At 38.9% G+C, this 24,803-nt stretch overlaps 3 protein-coding genes across 7 annotated transcripts; 1 reads left to right on the top strand and 2 right to left on the bottom strand.

Moving 5' to 3' along the window:
• Positions 1 to 1,659: 1,659 nt before the first annotated feature.
• mat2al (methionine adenosyltransferase II, alpha-like) lies at positions 1,660 to 18,778 on the bottom strand. Of its 2 annotated transcripts, XM_083930295.1 has the most exons (11): positions 18,721 to 18,778; positions 17,735 to 17,817; positions 10,738 to 10,833; positions 8,555 to 8,632; positions 7,138 to 7,260; positions 6,950 to 7,062; positions 5,300 to 5,443; positions 4,143 to 4,361; positions 3,877 to 4,059; positions 2,127 to 2,260; positions 1,660 to 2,050 (listed from the first exon to the last, which is right to left on the bottom strand). In XM_083930295.1, exons 3-11 carry the CDS (start codon positions 10,811 to 10,813, stop codon positions 1,948 to 1,950), a joined length of 1,173 nt encoding a protein of 390 aa, XP_083786421.1. In that variant the 5' UTR covers positions 10,814 to 10,833; positions 17,735 to 17,817; positions 18,721 to 18,778; the 3' UTR covers positions 1,660 to 1,947. The 2 variants fall into 2 exon arrangements, with proteins under 2 accessions (XP_083786421.1, XP_083786422.1); XM_083930296.1 differs by lacking the exons at positions 17,735 to 17,817; positions 18,721 to 18,778 and having other exon boundaries at positions 10,738 to 10,896.
• LOC310959085 (vesicle-associated membrane protein 8) lies at positions 13,913 to 17,921 on the top strand. 2 transcript variants are annotated; one of them, XM_083930300.1, is made up of 3 exons: positions 13,913 to 14,029; positions 15,953 to 16,123; positions 17,774 to 17,921. In XM_083930300.1, the coding sequence occupies exons 1-3, from the start codon at positions 14,027 to 14,029 to the stop codon at positions 17,909 to 17,911; spliced, it is 312 nt and encodes a 103-aa protein (XP_083786426.1). In that variant the 5' UTR covers positions 13,913 to 14,026; the 3' UTR covers positions 17,912 to 17,921. The 2 variants fall into 2 exon arrangements, with proteins under 2 accessions (XP_083786426.1, XP_083786427.1); XM_083930301.1 differs by lacking the exon at positions 13,913 to 14,029 and adding an exon at positions 14,402 to 14,415.
• hnrnpd (heterogeneous nuclear ribonucleoprotein D) lies at positions 18,673 to 24,456 on the bottom strand. 3 transcript variants are annotated; one of them, XM_083930298.1, is made up of 8 exons: positions 24,039 to 24,456; positions 22,621 to 22,789; positions 22,100 to 22,261; positions 21,740 to 21,871; positions 21,565 to 21,664; positions 20,260 to 20,415; positions 20,066 to 20,158; positions 18,673 to 18,807 (listed from the first exon to the last, which is right to left on the bottom strand). In XM_083930298.1, the coding sequence occupies exons 1-7, from the start codon at positions 24,203 to 24,205 to the stop codon at positions 20,091 to 20,093; spliced, it is 954 nt and encodes a 317-aa protein (XP_083786424.1). In that variant the 5' UTR covers positions 24,206 to 24,456; the 3' UTR covers positions 18,673 to 18,807; positions 20,066 to 20,090. The 3 variants fall into 3 exon arrangements, with proteins under 3 accessions (XP_083786424.1, XP_083786423.1, XP_083786425.1); XM_083930297.1 differs by lacking the exon at positions 18,673 to 18,807 and adding an exon at positions 19,613 to 19,710; XM_083930299.1 differs by lacking the exon at positions 18,673 to 18,807 and having other exon boundaries at positions 20,066 to 20,178.
• Positions 24,457 to 24,803: the final 347 nt, after the last annotated feature.

Below are 24,803 nucleotides of genomic sequence, written 5' to 3'. Positions count from 1 at the left end.
AGGGACGTGCACATAATAAAGATCAATTACATTCAGTGTAACAAAAATAAATTAAATAAAGCAAAATAAAATAGAACAAAATAAAATAGAACAAAATAAAGCAGAATAAAATAGAACAAAATAAAGAAGAATAACATAGAACAAAATAAAATAAAACAAAATAAAGCAGAATAAAATAGAACAAAATAAAGAAGAATAACATAGAACAAAATAAAATAAAACAAAATAAAGCAGAATAAAATAGAACAAAATAAAGCAGAATAAAATAGAACAAAATAAAGCAGAATAAAATAGAACAAAATAAAGAAGAATAACATAGAACAAAATAAAATAAAACAAAATAAAGCAGAATAAAATAGAACAAAATAAAGCAGAATAAAATAGAACAAAATAAAGAAGAATAACATAGAACAAAATAAAGAAGAATAACATAGAACAAAATAAAATAAAACAAAATAAAGCAGAATAAAATAGAACAAAATAAAGCAGAATAAAATAGAACAAAATAAAGAAGAATAACATAGAACAAAATAAAATAAAACAAAATAAAGCAGAATAAAATAGAACAAAATAAAGCAGAATAAAATAGAACAAAATAAAGCAGAACAAATAAAGCAAAAATAAAATAAAACAACATTAAATGAGGCAGAGAAACAAAAGAAAGCAAAGCAAAAATAAACAAAAATTAGGTAAAGAATAGCAGATTTAAATATAATAAAAATAAAATAAAACATAAAATAAGGTAAAAATAAGACAGAAAGGAAGTAAAGCAAAGCAGACTTAAATATATTAAAAAATGTAAAAGCTTAATAAAATAAAACATAAAATGAGTCAAAAAAACAAAAGCAAGCAAAGCAAAAATAAAACTAAAATTCAGTAAAGCAAAGAACATTTAAATAAAATAGAAAATAAAATAAAACGACATAAAATAAGGCGAAAATAAAACCGAAAGTAAAGCAAAGCAGAATTAAATATATTTAAAAAAATAAAAAGCTAAATTAAATTAAATTAAACAACATTCAATGAGGCAAAAACAACAGAAAGCAAAGCAAAAATAAGAGAAAAAGAAAGCAGATTTAAATATAATAAAAAAATTAAATAAAACAACGTAAAATAAGGCGAAAATAAAACAGAAACTAAGTGAAGCAGAGCAGAATTAAATATTATAAAAAATAAAAAGCCAAAGAAAATAAAACAACAGTTCAGTAAACATACAAAATAACATTTACTATAATAACTCATCACAATCACCTGAGATTTATTATATATAATTAGTGGTAGAAGAAGTAAAGATAGAAATACTGCAGAACGGCCCATTATTATATAATTATATGATAATTATTGATGTATTAATGTGATGATCCCTTTAATGTGCAGCTGGTAAAGGAGATTCCACTTACTTTATACACTAATACAAACAGTTTGCATGTATAAGTTTCATATCCTGCATTAATAATCTGACTGCAGTTATCAAACAAATGCAGTGGAGTACAAATATAAAGCAGCATGAAATGGAAACACTAAAGCACGTTACCTCATAATTATATTTAAGTACAGTGAGTAAGTTTTATTAGTTACTAATCATTGAAAAAAGCACGTCAGCAGCTTTTTAATCCCCAAATATTATTTATTACAAATGAACAAAAAGCATGTTTGTTTTAATAAACCTCACAGTATCTGACATTTCCTCCGAGACACTAAAAGATTCACATTTATTGCATAATATCTTTTTAACACAGATACAGTTTGTTGTGCGGTAAAGTTCCTCAATCATGATTTTTAAAAAAAACAGGAAATAAAAAACGCATTCGTCACACACGGGCGTGGACTGTGCGTCTACAGCTTCAGGTCAGTGGCACGGTCGTGTTTATGTAGATGTGTGGATTCTGTGACTCTTGATTTGTTCCGCGGAGTGACTGGAATGTGATCGACCCCCCTCCGCAAAACTCAAAACACCAGAGGCTTGGGTTTTTCCCAGGGGAACTCCTCTCTGCCGAAGTGCCCGTAGCAGGCGGTGGCTCGGTAAATGGGCCGCTTTAAACCCAGCTCTCTGTAGAAGAAGATTACGCCGTTATGTATTATTTACAGACACACAACAAACGAATGTGATGAGACGCTGCGCTTACTTCACGATGACCCCGGGCCTCAGGTCGAAGTTCTTCTGGACGATCCGCAGCAGCTCGTCTTCGTCCCTGCTCGACGAGCCGTAGTGGAACACAGAGACGGAGAGCGGGTGGCTCACGCCGATGGCGTACGAGATCTAACGGAGCAGAACAGACAACACCTCCATCGTCTGGGAACTTCATCTCATCATAAGAATCAAAGGGTTTTTGTTGGATTCGCTGTTCGAGCAACAAGAATCCCGTTCATACAGACAGGACTCAAACATCACACGTACAGGACTGTGCTACAGACGAAGCAGTAACAAGACCCACCAGAGTACACTGTGGCACTTAAATGTAAAATAATTCTAATAATAAATAATAATAAATAATAGTGACCAGTCGTTTTATTCCGTCTGAATAAAAAAAGTACATTTTCTGTGATGAAAAAGACTAAAATATCATCAGTTTATTGACAGTTTAAACCCGGGTGCAATATTAAGACTCAGCACCTGAACATATCTGTGCGTCCTATAACTATTTATTTATATTAATTCTTTATATAAACAACATTTAAGCAGTCAGCAATTGACTGATACTGAACATGAGGATGTTTATTTAGCTATTTAGTCTCATTTCTTTGTGTTCATACCTACAATTGGTTAACAACGTGATACAGTACATATATATATATATTACATTAATCTATTGATTAAAATACCTTTCTTTCTTTATCTTGCACCTTAAAATCCACTTCTTTTGCCCAGTATTCAATATTTAATATTGTTTTTTTATCTGGAACTGCGAAGCATCTTATTGTATATTGTAATATAGTGTTTTAAATTGTGATTCTGTTCTTAGTGTAGTTTATATTTTGTATTTCTGTTTGTTTTGTACCGCTGCTACGATGACCTCATTTCCCCTCTGGGACAAATAAAGTTAGTTATCTATCTATCTATCTATCTATCTATCTATCTATCTATCTATCTATCTATCTATCTATCTATCTATCTATCTATCCATCTATCTATCTATCTATCCGTCCATCTATCCATCTATCCGTCCATCTATCTATCCATCTATCTATCTATCTATCTATCTATCTATCCATCCATCTATCCATCTATCCATCTATCCATCTATCCATCCATCCATCCATCTATCTATCTATCTATCTATCTATCTATCTATCTATCTATCTATCTATCTATCTATCTATCTATCTATCTATCTATCTATCTATCTATCTATCTATCTATCTATCTATCTATCTATCTATCTATCTATCTATCTATCTATCCATCCATCCATCTATCTATCTATCCATCTATCTATTGTATTATAATGTTAAACATTCTTTATTAAAGTTATTTATTTATGAGCGCAGCCTCCTGGGGTCCTTATCAGTGCATAAATCATATAACAAAAGGTCCATTTTCATCAACTCAAGAGTTCAGTATCAGCCTCTTAAATCCCACAGTGGTCGGGCCCTTTCTGGTGTTTGAGTCTGACGTAACGCCCTTTTATCAAATTACGAAATAATAATAATAATAATAAATAATTTCTGTGTTCAAACAATAGCCTTTGAACCTTTTACCATCACTTCTAGGAAAGCCGTTAAATGACAGTAGCTTTCCTCAGATCTGTGAGACGTGCACGAAAGGTAAGAATTGCTGTAAAATGCATAAATGAGTACAAAGACACACAACAGCCACAGTGTTATTATGATTATTAACACACAAAGAGTGAGTACGTGACATAAGCAGCGCCTCACCTGAACCAGGGCTCTCCTGCACAGTCCGGCCTTCACCAAGGACTTGGCGACCCAGCGCGCCGCGTACGCTCCGGACCGATCCACTTTGGAGTAGTCCTTCCCGGAGAAGGCCCCTCCTCCGTGCCCACCCCATCCTCCGTATGTGTCCACTATGATTTTGCGCCCTGTGAGTCCTGCGTCGCTCTAATGACACAATACACGTCAGCCTCACACATCGGTTCATCCTGTTTTAAATTAAATATCCTTCGGTGTTCGCGTTCACTCACCTGCGGGCCGCCCACAAGGAATTTCCCGCTCGGCAGTAGATGGTAGATGGTCTCATCGTCCAAGTACCTGGCGGGGATGATGACCTTCACCACCTTCTCCATCAGGCTGCGTCTGATCTCTTCCAGGGTGATGTCCGGGCTGTGCTGCACCGAGATGACCACGGTGTGAACGCGCAGCGGCTCCATGGCGCCCGTGGTGTCTCTGTACTCCACGGTGACCTGTGGGAGAGACGTCGGTCGTTGAGACTTGGAGCACAAAGGGTCCCAGTGAGGAGGAGGAGGAGGAGGGGAGGAGGAGGAGGAGGAGGAGGAGGAGGAGGAGGAGGAGAAGAAGAAGAAGAAGAAGAAGAAGAAGAAGAAGAAGAAGAAGAAGAAGAAGAAGAAGAAGAAGAAGAAGAAGAAGAAGAAGAAGAAGAAGAAGAAGAAGAAGAAGAAGAAGAAGAAGAAGAAGAAGAAGAAGAAGAAGAAGAAGAAGAAGAAGAAGAAGAAGAAGAAGAAGAAGAAGAAGAAGAAGAAGAAGAAGAATTTGGGGCGGCAGTAGCTCAGTCCATAGGTGACTCTGCTGGGAACCGGAGGGTTGCTGGTTCGAGTCCCTGTGTGGACCATGAATGGAGCGTGGACTGGTAGCTGGAGAGATGCCAGTTCATCTCCTGGGCACTGAACCCCCAACTGCTCGGGGCGCCGGTCACTGGCAGCCCCCTCGCTCTAACATCTCTCCATTAATTGCATGTTTATTGGTCCTGTGTGTGTGTGTGTGTGTGTGTGTGTCTGTAACATGAATAACAATATTAGAGTGAAAATTGAATTTCCCCGTTGTGGGACTAATTAAGGAATTCTTCTTCTTCTAGTCACAGAAAATTAACTATTTTAGTTTAGTTTTAGTTTCATCGTCTCGTCTTAAGTCTTAAGAAAAAAGGTAATTGACGCATAAACCTCGTCACAGTTTCTAATTACAGACACAAACACTACTGCTGCCTTAAACAGTGTTTGCACATTTGTACTTCATGTGAATTCCCCACGTCCCTGCTCTACTTCTGTATTTCATTGTGTCCATGTTGTTTTTTTATGTGAACAGTGGGACGATAAAGATTCCCTGACCTTTGACCCTTTACTCCACCAGTGCGCCCCTCTGTAGGCTTTTAAGGCGGCGCGCTCACCTGTGATTTGGAGTCGGGGAGAATCCAAGGACACTCTCCGTTGCGTGACAGCTCCTTCATCCTGTGGTTGAGCTTGTGAGCCAGGACGATGGTTAAGGGCATGCACTCGTCGGTCTCATCCGTGGCGTAGCCAAACATCAGACCCTGAGGAGATGAGAGAAATGTCACAGCAGCTACTGGATGGACGGTCGTGACATTTGATTCGGACATTTGTGTGTGTGTCAGTCCGTCAGATTAAAGTTTTCCTTTGTCCGATACTTTGGTTTACGACCAAAAATAATGAAATGTCAGCGTTTTAAAGACTCCTAATACGGCACTGCACTGCACTTTATCAGGCACAGAGAGATCAGACTCTGACATGATGAATTTAGTCACAGAAAATTTTGTTTTAGTCAAGTTTTAGTGAAAAAAAATAAATTACACTTGAAGCACTAGTCGTTAAAACCCCTTTGTATGTTTGTAAAGGAGCAGGAAGAAGCATTAGCTTATTACTCCTGCACCTTCTCCACTTAGTACCCAGTACTATAGGTTTTCTTACCTCCTGTGTATTCTGTTTTTTTTAATACGCTCAACAAAAAAAACAATCACCAACAAACAACACAATAACCGCTTGTGTATAAATAAAAAAATGACAAGTATGATAAACTGTGAGAACCATGGTGTTTGTGACGCCCCTCTTCTTCCCTGCACCTCGTAAACACCGTCCGTTTGTACCGTTGTTTGACTTCGCTCATGGTTGGACGTCGTCTGAGCTCCTCCGCTCGTCTTATCCACAGTTTCACTCCACATATTGAAATGCAAAAGGCTTTTAAAGTCGAGCGTGCGTAAGGATCTTTTAGATTCAGTCCCCCCCCCTCAGATTATAACGCCCTTCTCTCTGGTAACGAGTTGTTTGTTGCTCTAAACAGGATTTGTGCTGTTTGGAAACTGACCAGATCAGTGAGTTTCAGTATTTTTGATTTTGAGAATAAGGGGTTAGTGTCTTCTCTGTACCCAGTGTTATGAATTATCCTGTGCTCTTTTTTGTAGAATCGACAGTGCAGGTTGTAGTGTAGATTTATAAGTATTGCCCCAAAATCTCTGCACAGTAACTCAAATATGGTGATATCAGTGAGTTGTAAAGAATGTGGAGTGGTCTGTGTTTGCCTAATCATCAAAATGGGGCTACACGGTGGTGTAGTGGTGAGCTAGGTCCTTCTGTGTGGAGTTTGCATGTTGTCCCCGTGTCTGCGTGGGTTTTCTCCGGGTTCTCCGGTTTCCTCCCACAGTCCAAAGACGTGCAGGTGTTCGGTTCATTGATGACTCTAAATCACCCGTAGGTGTGAATGGTTGTCTGTCTCTGTTCGTCTCTATGTGTCCTGTGATAGACTGGCGTCCTGTCCAGGGTGGACCCCGCCTCACGCCCGATGTCAGCTGGGATCGGCTCCAGCCCCCGTGACCCCGACCCCGGGATAAGTGGTTGAAGATGAATGAATGAATGAATAATCATCAACATGTTAGCATGAAGCTGAACCCACTGCTGTGCCCAAATACAGCCTCGTAGTCACATGATTGTTTTGCAACTGTACCAAGGCTCCTTTAGCATTTCTATAAAACACAAACAATCCTACATCCATGTCGTAGTTTGATAAAGTATAACAGATACTGAACCTGGTCTCCTGCACCGATGTCCTCCTGATCCCTGCCTTCGAACACACAGTCGGAGATCTCCACACACTGCGGCTCCAGGGCCACCAGCACGTTGCAGGTCTTATAGTCAAAACCTGCAGAACGCAGTTGGAACTTAAAATCACAGCAAAATGCACAAACTTTGTGAAGTTACCGGATAAGAACCGCACCTTTTGAAGAGCCATCGTAGCCGATCTCCTTCACGGTGTTTCGGACCACTGCCTGGAGATCCACGATGGCTTTAGACGTCACCTCTCCAACCAGCAAGATCATACCCGTCTTCGCCACACACTCTGCAACAAAAGGTTATGTTTTTACTGAACGTGTTGCGTAATTATACATTTCTGAACCCCAAGTGAAGGAGTTCAAGTCCCTCTGGATCATGTTCACGAGTGAGGGGACGATGGAGCGTGAGTTTGGCCGGAGAATCAGAGCAGCGGGGGCGGAGCTGCAGTCGCTCTACCGCACCGTTGTGACGAATAGAGAGCTGAGGAAGACAAAGCTCTGGATCTACCGCTCAGTCCTGGTTCCTACCCTCACCTGTGGTCATGAAAGCTGGGTCATGACCCAAAGAACCAGGTCGGGGTACAAGCGTCTGAAATGTGTTTCCTCAGGAGGGGGTCTGGAGTCTCCCTTAGAGAGAGGGGGAGAAGTTCAGCATCCGTGAGGAACTCGGAGTAGAGCCGCTGCTCCTTTGCGTTGAAAGGAGCCAGTTGAGGTGGTTCAGGATCATCTGGTAAGGATGAACCCTGGGCGCCTCCCTAGGGAGGTGTTCCAGGCACGTCCAGCTGGGAGGAGGCCTCGGGGAAGACCCAGGACCAGGTGGAGAGATTAGATCTCCACACTGGCCTGGGAACGCCTCAGGATCCCCCAATTAGAGCTGGTTAATGTGGCCCGGGAAAGGGAAGTTTGGGGTCCCCTGCTGGAGCTGCTGCCCCCGAGACCCGACGATAAGAGGTCAAAGATGAGTGAGAGATAAACCCGAACGAGTCACAAGAAGAGAGCAGAAGGTGGATTTCTGTGGTAAACTTGATTTAATAGATGTTTCAAAGTGAGATAAATGGATTTAATGAGCCACGAGATAATGTTCTGAACCTTGATCCAAAGGCCAAACACTGAGCCAATCTGAAGTAATCTGCGGTTTAATTATTACTTATGAAAATACCTTTGACTTCAGATTCAAGCCAGTGTTATCAGCTGTACTGTTTCCATGTTTGCTGTCATTGTAGTGTAGATTTGCGTTGGTCCGCAGAGCACTCTCATGTTGCTTTACAGTTTAACTCAGACCAATTATGATTAAGAGGAGAGTAAACAAACTAAATGAAAGATTCTATGTACTCCTGTGTGTACAAAGACAAACCCTCCATTTACTTTTAACGACCTACGCTCCACGCAAAACTTACAAACGTCGTCCGGGGTGAAAGATCCTGGATCATACACTGTTTGCCGAGACACCAGACAAGTTTGCATACAAGTGTTTAGGGCGTTTTCCCAAAAATCAGCAAAATAAAATGCAAATAAATGTGTTTTTTAATCCACTATAAGACAAAAGAGCAGCAGAGCTGATTAAAAAGCATAAAAACTCACCACAGGCCACTTTAGAGTCAGGGTCCTGACTCAGATATGCATCCAGCACCGCATCACTGATCTGATCGCACATTTTATCTGCAAACACAAAGTCAGACATGCAAAAGATAAAGAACTACACGTTTAATGTGTCTGAATACACAGATTTATGTCTAAAGGTCCCCTAAATACAAATTAGTAGCAGATAAAATAATCTTTAGTGAGTCTGGAGGTTCGGTAGTTTAATAAATATGGGGGGGAAATAACATAAAAAACACTTATAGCAGGTATTTCTTTCAGCTGATTTCAGTATTTATTGATATAAACTTAATTTCTTTTGATTTCATTACGTTACTATCTACTTAGGTACAAGTTTGAGGTGCCCCCTGAATAATCAGCTCATACTTCATGATGTGTTATTATAGATTAAGCTTCCCAGAAGTATATAGAGTAAATCAAATTAGCACCACCTCTAGAAGAAGAAGAAGAAGAAGAAGAATTCCTTTATTCGTCCCGCAATGGGGAAATAAAATTTTCACTCTATGTTTTCATTTTACACACACAGGCCTGAAATACACACACAGGCCTGAAATACACACACATGCACAAACAGGACCTATATACATGCAATTAAAGGAGAGATGTTAGAGCGAGGGGGCTGACAGTGACCGGCGCCCCGAGCAGTTGGGGGTTGTACCAGCTGCAACATTTAAGCCATGTAATAAACTGTACATTATTCTAAAATAGGCCAGACTGCATAATGAATAACTTTTTGTACTTTATGTATATGTTTATGCAGTTACTTGTAATGTTTAGCGCTGAGTTAGGGTCATAATAAAGCGACGCTGTGGTGTGATTGAGATAAAAGACCATTAAAGCCAGTTTCCTTCCTACTGCAGCGCGGACGTTATCAGTGCCTTGCATGCAAAGTATCTGTAGAAGACACAGTGATGTAAAGTAACTAAGTACATCTACTCAAGTGCTGCACTTGTTTCTTTACTTTACTACAAAAACAAAATATAATCAACAGATAAAAGAGGTGATACTGTTGTAGATTAAGCTTCACAGTAGTTTATAAAGTAAATGCAATGAGCTTCACCTTTACCAGCTGCAACACTAAAGTCCTGTTTAAACGTTCATCTATCAATAATTATAAACTGATACATTAATATTAAGAAATGGGCAATTCTGCATAATGTGTACTTTGACTTTTTTCACTTTAAGTTCAATTCAATTTTATTTACAGAGCCAAATCATAACAAAAGTTATCTCAGGACACTTTACGGAGGAGGTAAAGTTCATTTTGATGCTGATACTTTGGTGCTTTTATTTAAACGCAGGACTTTTACTTGTAGTTGAGTATTTCTAGTGTGGTATTACCACTATTTATACCACTGAGAATAGTTATTATGATTGAAATGTGAACATAAATGATGTAAAACCTTAATAAACCAACAAGGAACACTGAAAAAAAAGGCCTTTTTGCTCGTTCCCAACTTCACGTCACCATGAAATATAAACTTTTTACGGTGTTTAATTTGCTTGGCAGCAGAATTCTGTCGAAAACATGAAATCAGACGAGATTTAGACATAAAATAGATTTACCTCGTCCAAAATTCATAACATGTAAATGTTGAAATACACACTTTGGGGCTGCAGTAGCTTTAAAGCAATATAATGTACTGTACATTATTCTAAAATGGGCCAGACTGCATAATATAATAACTTTTTGGTACTTTATGTATACGTTTATGCTGATACTTGCAGGACTTTTACTTATAATGAAGAGTTTTTTAGATAGTGGTACTGATACTTGTACTTAAGTATACTTTAGCCTGTATTTGTTACCACATTTAAGGTAGATTTGAGGTTAATTTACATTATTTTATTCATGCATTTACTTTCTAATGTATTGATTTAGTTCATTTATACAAGTATGTATGTATTTATGTTATAAAATGTGATTTATTGTATGCAAGTATCTCAAACTGGCTCCACGTTGACGAACCCCCATGTTAAAATGTACTAATTTAACTTTCTCTTGCATTCTTTCGCTATTAATAAAAAACAGAATAACTTAATATTCCATAATAAGCTAACACAATGTAAAATGATGGATTCGGCTGAGTTAGTTTTTCTACTTTTGATACTTTAAAGTACTTTTTTAATGTAAATACACACAGAGTTACACAGGAGTACAGTACCGGAGTGTCCTTCTCCAACAGACTCGGACGTGAACAGGAAAGTCTTCCCGCTGCGGGCTCCTCCGCTCGGGTTCATCTTCAGCTCGTAGGTCGGTGCTGGAAAAGTTGAATATAATAAAATTAACTTCACCGGTGGGTGCACTTTAAGTTAAAGCCACTTGTGATGTTCGCCGACACTGATTATAAAAAATAATAATTAACTGAACTGCTGGATTAACTGGTTGTAAAGTCGATTTAAGACAGGCGGGTTTAGGGTTAACGGGGAAACAACCGATTTTACGGTTAAATAAAATATTTAAAGGCTACTAAATAAATGTATTTAAGTTCTTATTATTATTTAATTGTTGGTATTTCTGTAAAAAGCTGTGTGAGACGAAGGAGGGATTTATTTAAAGTGGAATTCCGTCAGGCGGTTTACGGGCAGCCTCAAGATGGCGCTGTTATGACGCAACACGTCAGGTGAAGCTCAACGGTTACATTAAATTAATACTTTAAAATTAATAATAGAAGAAAGATAAATACAAATAAATGAGTACATAAATAATGGTAAAATAATAATAATTTAAAATTAATAATTTAAGAAAAATAAATACAAATAAAATGAGTACATGAATAATAGTAAAATAATAATAATCATGTAAAATTAATAATGTAAGAAAAAAGAAATACAAATAAAATGAGTACATAAATAATAGTAAAATAAATAAATATAAAATAATTTATGTTAAATACATTTGAACATGTAACCATTCAATTCAATTAATTATATGAAATAAAAAATACATAAATAAATAATTAAAAATAAATACATACGTGAATATATCATATTAAATAGAATAAGTACATAAATAATAGAAAAATAAATTTTAAAAAAGAATTCATGTTAAATTAAAATTGAAGGTTTAACCGTTCGAATAAATTATTAATGTAAGATAAAAAAAAAATACAGAAATAAATAGTAAAAAATACAGAAATAAATTACAAAAAAGATGTAAACAAACAGCATCATTTGTGGTGTTGTTGTTGTGTTACGTTATATTGGGGGTAAGAAAACAACTACAATATAAAAGAGGGTGTTGATGTTATCCTGTACACAGAAACAGCTTCACACAGAGCCGAGTAAACACCTGCGTGGCCCATAATCTTCATAAAGTGCAGGGCCAGTATTATGAAATATATAATAATAAATAATATATATATGTGATCATGCAGTCGTGCCCATCCCTCGTATGTAACCTCTACAACAGTGCATAGTTTTCCAGATTATTTGATATCGTCTTATCTGAAACCGAACAAAGTCCATTATTATTATACTTTATGAGGAACAGCCACGTTGCACGCTGCACAGTTTACCAGTTACCAGTGATCTTGATCTTTAAAGGTGCATTTCAGATGAATGCATGTGTTTGTATTTGACTCCAAACGAACAGACGCCTGCACATGTTCCTTTAGTGTTTAAGTGCAGCAACGAGTCGTGGCCAGATCCTGTTTATCAGGGTAGGACGAACAAAGTGTTATCAGTGCATTTCTTCACCAGCTTGAGATTGATTATACATATATATGGATTTATGACTGATACAGTATAGAGATGAGGTAATCTCTTGACTTGTAAGTACATTTAATCAAGTACTGTAAGTACAATTGTACTCGTGCTTATAGGGTTTTCATTTTATGACACTTTTTGATTCTACTTCACTACATTTCAGAGGCAAACGCTGTATTTTCACCTCTTGTTACTTTGCAGATTCAGATTATTATATTTTTTATTATATATTTTACACAAAACGTAATTAAAATCAGCTAATGAAACATGCTGATCCTCTAAATCTGAGGCCATGGCTCTTAGCAGGAAACCGGTGGATTGTTACTCCAGTTAGGGAATGAGTCCTGACCCCAAGTGAAGGAGTTCAAGTACCTCTGGATCTTGTTCACGAGTGAGGGGACGATGGAGCGTGAGTTTGGCCGGAGAATCGGAGCAGCGGGGGCGGAGCTGCAGTCGCTCTACCGCACCGTTGTGACCAAAAGAGAGCTGAGGAAGACAAAGCTCTGGATCTACCCTCAGTCCTGGTTCCTACCCTCACCTGTGGTCCTGAAAGCTGGGTCAGGACCCAAAGAACCAGGTCGCGGGTACAAGCGTGTGAGGAGGCGTGTCAGGAGGGGGTCTGGAGTCTCCCTTAGAGAGAGGGGGAGAAGTTCAGCATCCGTGAGGAACTCGGAGTAGAGCCGCTGCTCCTTTGAGTTGAAAGGAGCCAGTTGAGGTGGTTCAGGATTGAACTGGTAGACAAAGCTCTGGATCTACCGGTCAATCTTCGTTCCTACCCTCACCTGTGGTCATGAAAGCTGGGTCATGACCGAAAGAACGAGGTCGCGAGTACAAGCGGCCGAAATGGGTTTCCTCAGGAGGGGGGCTGGAGTCTCCCTTAAAAATAGGGTGAGAAGTTCAGCATCCGTGAGGAACTCGGAGTAGAGCCGCTGCTCCTTTGCGTTGAAAGGAGCCAGTTGAGGTGGTTCAGGATCATCTGGTAAGGATGAACCCTGGGCGCCTCCCTAGGGAGGTGTTCCAGGCACGTCCAGCTGGGAGGAGGCCTCGGGGAAGACCCAGGACCAGGTGAAGAGATTAGATCTCCACACTGGCCTGGGAACGCCTCAGGATCCCCCAGTTAGAGCTGGTTAATGTGGCCCGGGAAAGGGAAGTTTGGGGTCCCCTGCTAAAGCTGCTGCCCCCGCGACCCGACCCCGGATAAGAGGCTGAAGATGAGATGAGATGAAATGAACTTTAAACACACAAAAACAAATAGCCCTCGATCCAGGTTTAGATCAATGGGTAAGGTGTTTTATTTTCCCATTACACTGTTGGTCATCTGGAGGTTTTCTGGATGATAAAGAACGTGTTTGGGGCGCCGTGTTTAATTTAAAATGCTATTTAGGTGGTCGACAAGTGCACATATCAAACCTGAAGTTAAAACTTAAGTTCATTTTCTGGATGTTTCTAAATTGCTGGGGTGAAATTGACCCCGAGGATAAATGATGTTAGTAAATTCTGAGGGGAACAGGAGGGTTAAACTGGTGCTTCAGAGCGGCATGAAGCCCATTTGCATACACAAACTGTCTGTGAGTGGCTGCTGCGCTGCTGAAACAACAAGCTGCTCAACACAGGATGAGGAAATGAAGTGAAGCAACCGTGTGACTTCACCCCCTTTTACTGCCTTGCAAATAATCTCTCTGCTGAAAACGAAGCCCTTTTGCCCGGACACATCAGCTCAACGCCGGCCCGTCGCTCTGACAGCTGATGGTACGTAAACACACACGAGAAGAACAGATGTTTTAAACTGAAATGAGTTCCTTTAATCGTCTGAGATGACTTTAAAAACATCAGTGAACGTGTAGGAAAGCAGGAAATGGAGAGTGAATGCATGTTGAGGAGTTCCTCGTGCTGACGCCGACTGGCTCCCGATGAGCCAATGACACTTTGATTGAGGCAGCAGGTAGTTAATGAGTGACAGGGGAGAGGTGCAACCTTCAGCAGACATTTGTTCAGCTCCCACTGTAGACTCAAGCAGCACGGATCTCCTGTTTGTTTGGTATACTGGCAGGACTGGATAACAGGACTTTGTGGAGGCTTTTATTGTGTGTGTGTGTGTGTGTGTGTGTGTGTGACTCAGAAACAGAGCTGCTATGGTGAGTGCTGCTTTCTTATACAGGTCAGCTTTAGTTCAGTCGTATATTGTTTGTATTTTTGATTGTTTGACACGTATATATGACCTAAATTCGTTCTCTACGCTGTCTGTTTGTCTCACTTTGATTTGAGGCGGTTTTTGCTCGAGGTTTCCGTGTGACAGTCACACTCAGGTCTCTGTAAACTGACTCAAAGCTGATAGATCTCTCTCCTGATAACTCAGTAACAGGAAGTGAGTACAGGCCAGAGCGGTAATTAATGCATGTTTATTTGTTGAACTACACGAAAACACGCTACATTGTGATATAGATCTAGATCTCGTTTACACAGATTACAGCAGTAAGACTCTATTTTAGGCAGGGGCCTGATTCACTACATGTTGCTAAAAAACACACAAAATGATCACAAAGAAATGATAAATGACTGAAAATAGACTCAATACGACGACAAAGACACGCAAAATGATTTAAAATGGATGACCACAGGGAGAAACAAAACAAGGACAAAAGAAATGTAAAATGTCTAAAGATAGATGCAAAACCAGCACAAAAAGATGCAAAATGACTAAAAATAGATGCAAAACCAGCACAAAAAGATGCTAAATTACTAAAAATAGATGCAAAACCAGCACAAAAAGATGCAAAATGACTAAAAATAGATGCAAAACCAGCACAAAAAGATGCAAAATGACTAAAAATAGATGCAAAACCAGCACAAAAAGATGCAAAATGACTAAAAATAGATGCAAAACCAGCACAAAAAGATGCAAAATTACTAAAAATAGATGCAAAACCAGCACAAAAAGATGCAAAATGACTAAAAATAGATGCAAAACCACCACAAAGAGATGCAAAATGACTAAAAAAAGATGCAAAACCACCACAAAAAGATTAAAATAGATGCAAAACCACCACAAATAATGCAGAAAGACTAAAAATAGATGCAAAACCACCACAAAAAGATGCAAAATGACTAAAATAGATGCAAAACCAGCACAAAAAGATGCAAAATTACTAAAAATAGATGCAAAACCACCACAAAAAGATGCAAAATGACTAAAAAAAGATGCTAAACCACCACAAAAAGATGCAAAATGACTAAAAATGGATGCAAAACCACCACAAAAAGATGCTAAATGACTGAAAATAGACACAAAACGACGACAAAGACACGCAAAATGATTTAAAATAGATGCAAAACCAGCACAAAAAGATGCAAAATGACTAAAAATAGATGCAAAACCACCACAAAAAGATGCAAAATGACTAAAAAAAGATGCAAAACCACCACAAAGATGCAAAACGAGAATCGAAACAACTACAAAATGTTCAGCTTCTTGTTGAATGTTCTATAACTTTTCCTGTTTTGACTTTGCCATCTTTGTTTTTGCCTGGTCAAGTTCTTTAAGTGTTATATTAATAAAGTTTTTAATTATCGGCCCAGCCCTAGAATAAGGCTCAGTCATTAAAGAGGTCGTTGGTTTGTATGATGATACATTAGCTGAGATTTCTCCTGATGAATTCCATCGTCTGTTCTCAGGCTGACCCGCGCCCTCAGTCACCGGCCTCCGGCTCATCTGCTAAAATGGACCAGGTGCAAGGTCAGGTGAACGAGGTCAAAGTTATCCTGAAAGACAACATCAGCAAAGTGCTGGAGAGGGGCGACAGGTTAGACGACCTCATCGGCAAAACGGACGACCTGCAGGCGTCTGTGAGTATCTGATGGTACCGTGTGTTACGGACGTTTACGCTTGTTCTTAAAAGTCCAATTGGGAAAGAAGGGTCCAACAGTTGTGCTGTAAAACCTAATTTTGGAATATGTTACCTATCGCTGTGGTAAAAACAGTTACACTCCCTTGATTCCTGCACAGGTTCCAATGCTTTATCATTTTACGACTTCAGGAGATTGGATTCTATGGTCTCATCATTTATTTGGAAGCAGAATATGAAACGAACACTTGTGTGAAGAGAAGTTAAAAGGTGGTTTTGGCCTCCCTTAACTTCGGTTTGATACCTGGGCGAGACACTTTTAGAGTCAGCTGACCCGACACTCAGGATTACGGCCTGTTGCGTTCAGGTTCAGCAGGCGGACGTATGCGTCTACATCTCTTCCTGCTCTCTTGAATAATCCAAATTCAAGCATGTTACTGTAAACTCATCTTCAACCTCTCCCGGGGTCATGTCTCGGGGGCAGCAGCTCCAGCAGGGGACCCCAAACTTCCCTTTCCCGGGCCACATTAACCAGCTCTAACTGGGGGATCCTGAGGCGTTCCCAGGCCAGTGTGGAGATCTAATCTCTCCACCTGGTCCTGGGTCTTCCCCGAGGCCTCCTCCCAGCTGGACGTGCCTGGAACACCTCCCTAGGGAGGCGCCCAGGGTTCATCCTTACCAGATGCTCCTGAACCACCTCAACTGGCTCCTTTCAACACAAAGGAGCAGCGGCTCTACTCCGAGTTCCTCACGGATGCTGAACTTCTCCCCCTCTCTCTAAGGGAGACTCCAGACCCCCTCCTGAGGATCCTGGATTTCTCCGTTTATAGTTAAAAAAAACTATCTCAATGGTTAATTTGATGTATGCAAGTGCTAAAAATGACCGTGGGATGATTTTGCGCCGAAATCACACCTTAATTACCAGTAAGAACCACTAAGTATTGACTGAACTGAGTCCTACAACAATATGCTGCTCTAAGTGTCGGGTAAGTTCACTTTGAGTTATAATACGGCTGTATTATAAAGTTTTTACTAGTATGACACTGGTAGTCTGCATCACAAGTTCAGGTATCGGAAAGAAAAACAGGGCACTGGAGCTAACTCTATTTTAGTTCTTCCACTCAAGTGCCTACATTACCCACAATGCAACTCGACTGCCAACAGTTAGGTTGGGAATACAGGTGTGTTATGCTACTAGAGGCTAACAGAGAAGCTTTTCAGCTTGAACTGAGCCACTAAAAGCTCCATATAACTTTACTCATACATGCATTAATTCGCCCCTTTACTGACTGATCGTCCTCCAACCGAGAGATTGGCAGTTCGATACCCACCTCCCCCGGTCCACATGTCGAAGTGTCCTTGAGCGAGACACTGAACCCCGAATTGCTCCTCGTGCTGTGCATGGGTGTGTGAATGTGGTGTGAATGGTTACATTAGATGTTATGTAGATGTCCACTGCCATCAGTGTGAATGTCTGTGTGAACGGGTGAATGTGACAAACACTGTGAAAGCGCCTTGAGTAGTCAGAAGACTAGAAAGGCGCTTTATAAGTACAAGTCCATTTGTTATTTACTTGTCTGTGTATAAGAGGATGTGGGAGCTTCTTCCATACCTGCTGTTTTATTAGATTTCCTCTACGTTTCTTTTTCAGGCCGATTCGTTCCAAAGAACATCCACGCGGGTCGCCAGGAAATACTGGTGGAAAAACGTCAAAATGATGATTATAATCGGCGTGGTTGTGCTCATCATCGTTATCCTCATCATCCTCTTTGCCACAAAGGTTATATAAGAAGAGGAAATCCCCACACGTGCACTCCTTCACCAGCTCGGGACTGAAAGCAAAGACGACGGCGGGCGGATGAAGCAGCTCACCTTTTTATTGAGCATTTTAATTGCACTCATGAGAGTCGGATCATTTCAGCTTTAAACACATGTTTATGTAAATTCAAAAAAAAGGCACATGATTTATTTGTTTTTGTTGTTGTAACATCTGAATTTAAATTGTTAGAAACTTGGCTGAAATACTCCTTTAACACTCCAACAGTCAACATGTGACGTCATATTCATATTTCACAAAGGATCACAAATCTGAATGAGTCATTACTTTTGTTTTATTGTATTTCTTCATGTCCACTTGTGTGTGTTTATATAAATATATATATATATATATATATGTATGTATATACACACACACACACTATATGTTTATGACCCTGTAATAATAACATATGTATCATATGACTGATGACGGTGATGAAGAGGATAAATTGTAAATGCATTCTTTGCTACCACAATACTGGATATATATATATATGTATGTGTGTGTGTGTGTGTGTGTGTGTGTGTGTGTGTGTGATCCAACCAATCTAGTAACATTTTCAGTTATGTAATAAATGAAACAATCCACAAAAAGCGTTTGAAAACATTAAATACAAAAACAAAAAAGAGGGGTTTGAGGAACGCGAGCTGCTCAAACGTTGCAGCGATCTAAATAAAATGCAAAAAACACCAAAACTTTAAAAGGTACACGAAACAAATACTCGGGTAAATACAGAGGAAATGTGCTGTAGGTCAAAGTGCTCTTCGTTATTCTCTTACGATCAGCGAGTGACCTGTGCCGGATATACCGCCGTGTCTCCGGCCAACGCCGCACCAGCCCACTGCTGTCGCTCGTCTCTCTGACACCTACGGAGAACAAACGGACACAAATCAGATATAGATGAAGAAAAAACCCGCTCAGTTATTTCAATTAACAGGAATCCCCCGTGTTTATAATGTCCAATGTCAAACAAAAACAAACTGAGAACACTTGGTTTTAACATTTAGGAGTTAGTCCATAAGCTAGAAATCCTGAAGTGCGCTAAATCGAAGGAGTCAAAAAACTAAATGGAAGAAAAAAAACCTTCAATTGGTCAAAAAAATCAATAAAAAATACACATTTAAAGAAAGCATTACATGCAAATTGTCTGGAAACGCCTCTTGGTGTTTTACAAAAGAGTTATTATAAGAGGAAGATTTTTGTTACAGGGAAATTAACAAAAGAGAGTCTTTTCCATGGCTGTCAGTAACAGAGAACAGAGCAGGTACATGTACATGAGGTAAAGCACGTCATCCCCCCAACAACAGCTCGTCCGAATACCCAGCAGGATTTAGCTCATGGACTAGTGGCTACAAGAGCTAAATAAAGAAACAAGCACTTTAGGTAAAGATTAGGAATGCATATATTAACATTAGGAACTGGAAAGTCCAGAGAATGCTGTACGTATCCTTTGAAAAGCAAATAGTTAATTTTACATATTAATAATCATTACTTGTGGGGGAGTAAGGGCCTGTAAAAAATGACAATTACATGTGTATAGATAGTTTACGTTTTACATTACAAACACTTGCAAAGAAATTAAAAAATGGAAAGAAAGATGACAAAGCTGGACGTGTCCCATATTGTTTAGTTTAGAAATGCTGATACAGGATGTTGTAAGACCATACCAAATGGCAGCGTTCGAGAGCGTATGCTTCTCGTACCCGGTCCGCATTGAGCGGGCCCTGAGAGTATCTGGGAGTCAGCTCATGGCCTGCAAGGAAGCTCCGCTGGCAGGTACAAACAAGGTATGTCAGAGTTAGGAGACAACATACTTCCTTTTCTGTTTCCTTGCACATCCTTAACTTTTGGCATCCATTTTTTACTGTAGTAGCAGTACTTTACCTGTTAACTTTACAGTTTAAAAAAAAAAAAAGAAGGTGCAAAAGAGGCAGCAGAAGGCCAGCTGTTAACATAATCGACACAAGAGTGTAGCCTCTATGTTACCACTACTGTAAAGCACGTGAGGGTGCTGAGAAAAAGAAATTTACAAGAAGAAAATTATACATAATGTTACCAAACAGCAAAGTAAATATAACTACGTTTAAGTTTAAAGCAAGAGGGTGTATTCTTGTCTTTACATACCTACTGGGAAGACGAGTCTCCTCTGTTAATACGGCTTGTAACTGTTGGTGTGACCGCCACGCCGTGGCGACTTGCCGTATCCGCCGGACTGATCTAAAAGCGTGGCACGAAATCTGATGTTTTCATCAAAAGGAACAGCAAAATAAATGGGAACGTTGACGTGAAAGTGAAGCTCTACGGGGGGTTTGACTTACCGTTGTAGTCCCCGTATCCGTAATAGTTGTTGTAACCAGGGTAATCGTAGGTACCGTATCCTCCATATCCTTGATTACCGTAACCATAATTGCCATAATTCCCATAGCCTTGATTCCAGTAGTTGCCATAACCCTGGTTCCAGTTCTGATTGGGGCCTGCAGTCAAACAGGATTTAAATGACACGCTGAAATCACAAAGATGAAGTGCTTATTACCTCCGCAGAGATCATGTTTACGGCTCCGTTTGTTTGTTTGTTTGTCAGCAGGATTAATGAAAAACTACTGTCCTGTGTGCATGACACCTGGTCGAAGGGTGCAGCAGGGGCTCCCCCTGCCTGCCCTCTGACGCTCCCTCCTCCTCCGACACGCGCATTGAGAGAGAAATGCTGCGTTCAAGTGCCGTTGGAAGTCTGAATTTTTGGACCTCAAACTAGGCAACGTTCATTGGAATGCCTGTCAAAGTGGAACCTCCTACTAGTGAATTCGAGGGAGACAGTAAGAGGGTAATTTGGCTGCTTTTGTTGCGGCCTGGTCCGCGATTTCAAACATTCACGCAGATATAATACCGGCCTGATGTAGCTCCTAATGTGACGGCTCGGACCCTGCACTTATTGGCAGCTTGATTCCATGTAAATGGAGTCGATGCGGATCGACTGCACAGGTGTCAATGACGTAAACTGTTGTGTGACCCACAGCCGGGAGTTTTAAAAGCAGGAAACAGCTGATTACAGGAACGAGAGACGGCAAAATATGGAGCGCAGTGAGGAGCGACTGGAAAGCCTGTGAAACCTGCGAGACGCCGACGATCACGGCAGAGAAACACAGGGCGAACTTCTTCACAGGCAGATGTTGGACGTCACTGTACGCCGAACTTTGTGCCTCATGTCACATGTTTACGCAGATCCCAGAAAGACGTCTTTTGGGAAAGGAGGAATGTTACGTCTCGGTTTCACACACGGGACGTCAAACTGCCGCCTTTGCCTGGATGCAAATGTGACGCATGTTCTATATAAACACCCCTGCTGTGAGATAGGGACGCATTGGTACAAGTCTGCGCTCTGCAAATGCCCTTTGGGGAGCATGTTAGCGTAGCGCCGGGCTAACTAAGCTGGCTTTAACTTCATATTTACTGTACAGACATGAGGTTGAGCAACCTTTTCATCTAACTATCATCAAGGAAGTAAATAAGCAAAAATGTTGAACGACTCCTTTCAGAAAAGACTACAATTTTCTCTTCAGAGGGGCTTTAAATGTGCATTATTCACATGTTTCCACACACGTCACAGCAGAGTTTTCTCCACTCACCACCGCCTCTTCCTCGAGACCTGGATGAGTATCCACCTCTGCCTCCCCAGTACTGCTGCTGCTGGTACTGCTCCTTGGACATTGCCACTTTTATTTCACACTAAAGGAACAAATGAAGTTTCATTTCCACCGTGATCAGATATAAAAGTGTATGTGCCAAACACAATGACGGTACCTTGCTTAGCCCGATGTTGTGGTACTTTTTCTCCATGATCCCTTTAACTGGTTCCTCCTCTTTGAACGTGATGAAGCAGAAGCCTCTCCTCTTGTTTGTTTTGTTCTCCATGGGAAGTTCAATTGACTCTATCTGTAAACGTAATCAGTAAGCATGTACAAAAATATGTGAGAAGTGTTTAATTTATAAAAAAAGAAACTATGGGCAAGTTGATTTTGGATTCACTAGTGCTTTTAGATGTCAGGAGCCTTCACAGTCATGCAGACACTAGAAAGAAATTCATGAAATGGATAAAAAGAGAAAGAAATATGATTCTCAACGAGCCACGGCACCAGTGAAAAGGTAAATCTGCAAACGTACCTCTCCGAAGGCACCAAAGTACTCTCTGACTTTCTCTTCCGGAGTGTCTGGAGAGAGACCGCCGACAAAGATCTTCTTTACGGGCTCCTTGCTCTTCATGGCCTTGGCTTTTTTGGGGTCTATGACCTTTCCGTTGAGTTTGTGTTCCTTCTGTGTGGCGACCTTCACAGCAAAATCATCAGTTGACAAAAGGGTGCACGTAGCAATATAACCTTTAAGTGTTAGTCGACAACTTCTTGGAGGTGATTGTTTAGTTTTAAGTTTACAATTCCAGTTCATAGACCCAGCGGAGACGTATTAAAATAGCTAATTTTGCACTAAATTCAAGGATAGTGAGTTTACGATGATCTACAACAGAGAAAAGTAGCAAATAATGCTGTTTAAAAGGCTGTTATCAGCAGATAATAAGCATTTTTCTACTGTAAGTCGTTGAACTAAGCCTAAAAATAAGCATAAACCAGCACAGATTCCCAAAAATAAAGCAATGACACAATCTGTGCTACGTGGAAGCAGGACAATACCTTGTCAACACTTTCCGGTTCTTTGAAGAGCACGAAGCCAAAGCCTCTTGAGCGGCCGGTCATGGGGTCCAGTTTTAAAGTGCAGTCGACGACCTCCCCGTACTTGGAAAAGTAATCTTTCAGGTCCTTCTTAGTCGTGTCCCAGCTGAGCCCTCCTACAAACATCTTCCTATTGACAAAACAGCACATTTAAAGAAAACATAACTAAACATATTGACGATTAAATTAAGTTAACTGTGAAAATACTCCACTATGTGTAAAAGTCCTGCAACCAAAACCTTACTGGATTAAAAGTATTATCAGCAAAACGTGTTAAAAGTATCAAAAGGTTATTTATTGTCATTATTAATCATTATTCTAGAAATACTTCACTTCGTGTAAAAAGCCCTGGATTACAAATGTTACTTATTAAGTTAAAGTACAGAAGAAATATCAGGAAAAGTAAAATAAATAAAATAAAAAAATATATAAAAAAATTAAATTACATTCAAATAAGATTTAAAAAAGCATAATGTCACTTTCAAATTAAAAATTCTAAAAAAAAAAATCTAAATTAAAGTAAATTAAATGTTTTAAATAATAATAATAATGTCTATCAAATTAGATAAGTCCATATGTGTGTTCATTGTTTTTCAAGATTTTAATGTATTGTGAAAGGGAATTTTCATTTAAAAGATAAAATAAAATAATAAAATTAAATGTAAATTTAACAATATAAAATAAAGTCCCTATCAATTAAAAATTCTAAAAAAATAAATCTAAATTAAATGTTTTAAACAACAATAATGTCTATCAAATTAGATACATCATTGTGTGTTCATGTTGTGTTTTTCACAATTTTAATGTGTTTGACAAGTGAATTTGCTTTTGAATGTATAATAATAATATTAATAAAATTAAATTACATTAAAATAAAATTTTAAAAAGCATAATAATGTCACTATCAAAATTATTAATTAAATTCAAAAATAACACTAAATAAAATAAAATTAGATGTTTTAAATCATAATATCTAACAGATTAGATACATTTTTAATTTTAAAGTGTGTTCATTGTTGTGTTTTTCACAATTTTGATGTATTGTGAGAGTGGATTTGCATTTGGAAGATAAAATAAAACTAAATAAAATACAGAAAAACAAAATGAAATAAAATGTAATTTTAAAAAAGACAAAAAAAAGTCACTTTCAAATTAAATATTCTTAAAATAAATCTAAATAAAATGTTTTAAATAATAATTTCTATCAAATTAGATATGTGTTTTATTATTTGAATGTATTGTGAAAGTGAATTTGCAAAACAAAATACAATAAAACAAAATAAAATACAATGTAAATTTAACAAGGCAAAAATAAAGTCACTATCAAATAAAAAAATCTAAAAAACAAATTAAAATAAAGTGTAATAATGTCCCCGTACCCCTCGTCCTCCTCGTTTTTACTGGCGTCTATCCGGGAGCCCTCGGCCTCGCCCCCCATCAGGCCGCAGTCCCCGGCCGCGGACATCGGGTCGTCGCTGTTCGCCTCCCCGTCCTCCTCCATCCTCATCAGGCTCGTGTCTTCGCTGAACTCGTAATCGTCCGACATTGTTGTTGTTTTTCACAGCTACGTCAGAAGCTAAGCTAAGCTAAGCTAGCTTGTTTTTTTCATGTAATATCGGTGAAACTGAGACTCCTGGCGTTAATGAGAGCAGGTAATTAGTTCGTCTTGAGTGAATTTAATTGTTAAATTAGTCTGAGTTTAAGCAGAATTGTGTTTAATGAAGGTAAAATTGAGTTTAAGTTGATAAAATATGAGGGTTGATGCACGAGCGTCGTTTTGTTTTCTTCTTCTTCTTCTTCGCTGTTTTTTTTGGCGGTTGGCAAAAAACTTTTTTTGGCTTTATCGCCGCCAACTGGTCTGTAGTCATAATAATAATAATAATAATAATAATAACAATAATAATAATAATAATTAAAACATTTTTTATAACAATAATAATAATTAAAATAAATAAATAATAATAATAATAAAAAAATAATAATAACAATAATAATAATAATAATTTAAAAAATAATAATAAAATAATATAACACTAATAATAACAACAATAATAATACTGTGAATGTTCTCATTCGTCCAGGTCGTCGTTATCCTCAAAGCAATTTCAGTCAAAAACAACTGGACTGGTTTTTTTTTTTTTTTT

This window comes from Echiichthys vipera (assembly GCF_963691815.1).
Source record: "Echiichthys vipera genome assembly, chromosome: 16".
NCBI lineage: Eukaryota > Metazoa > Chordata > Actinopteri > Perciformes > Trachinidae > Echiichthys > Echiichthys vipera.
The sequence above is the reverse complement of the archived record's forward strand: the minus strand, read 5'-3'. Positions and strand labels throughout refer to the sequence as shown.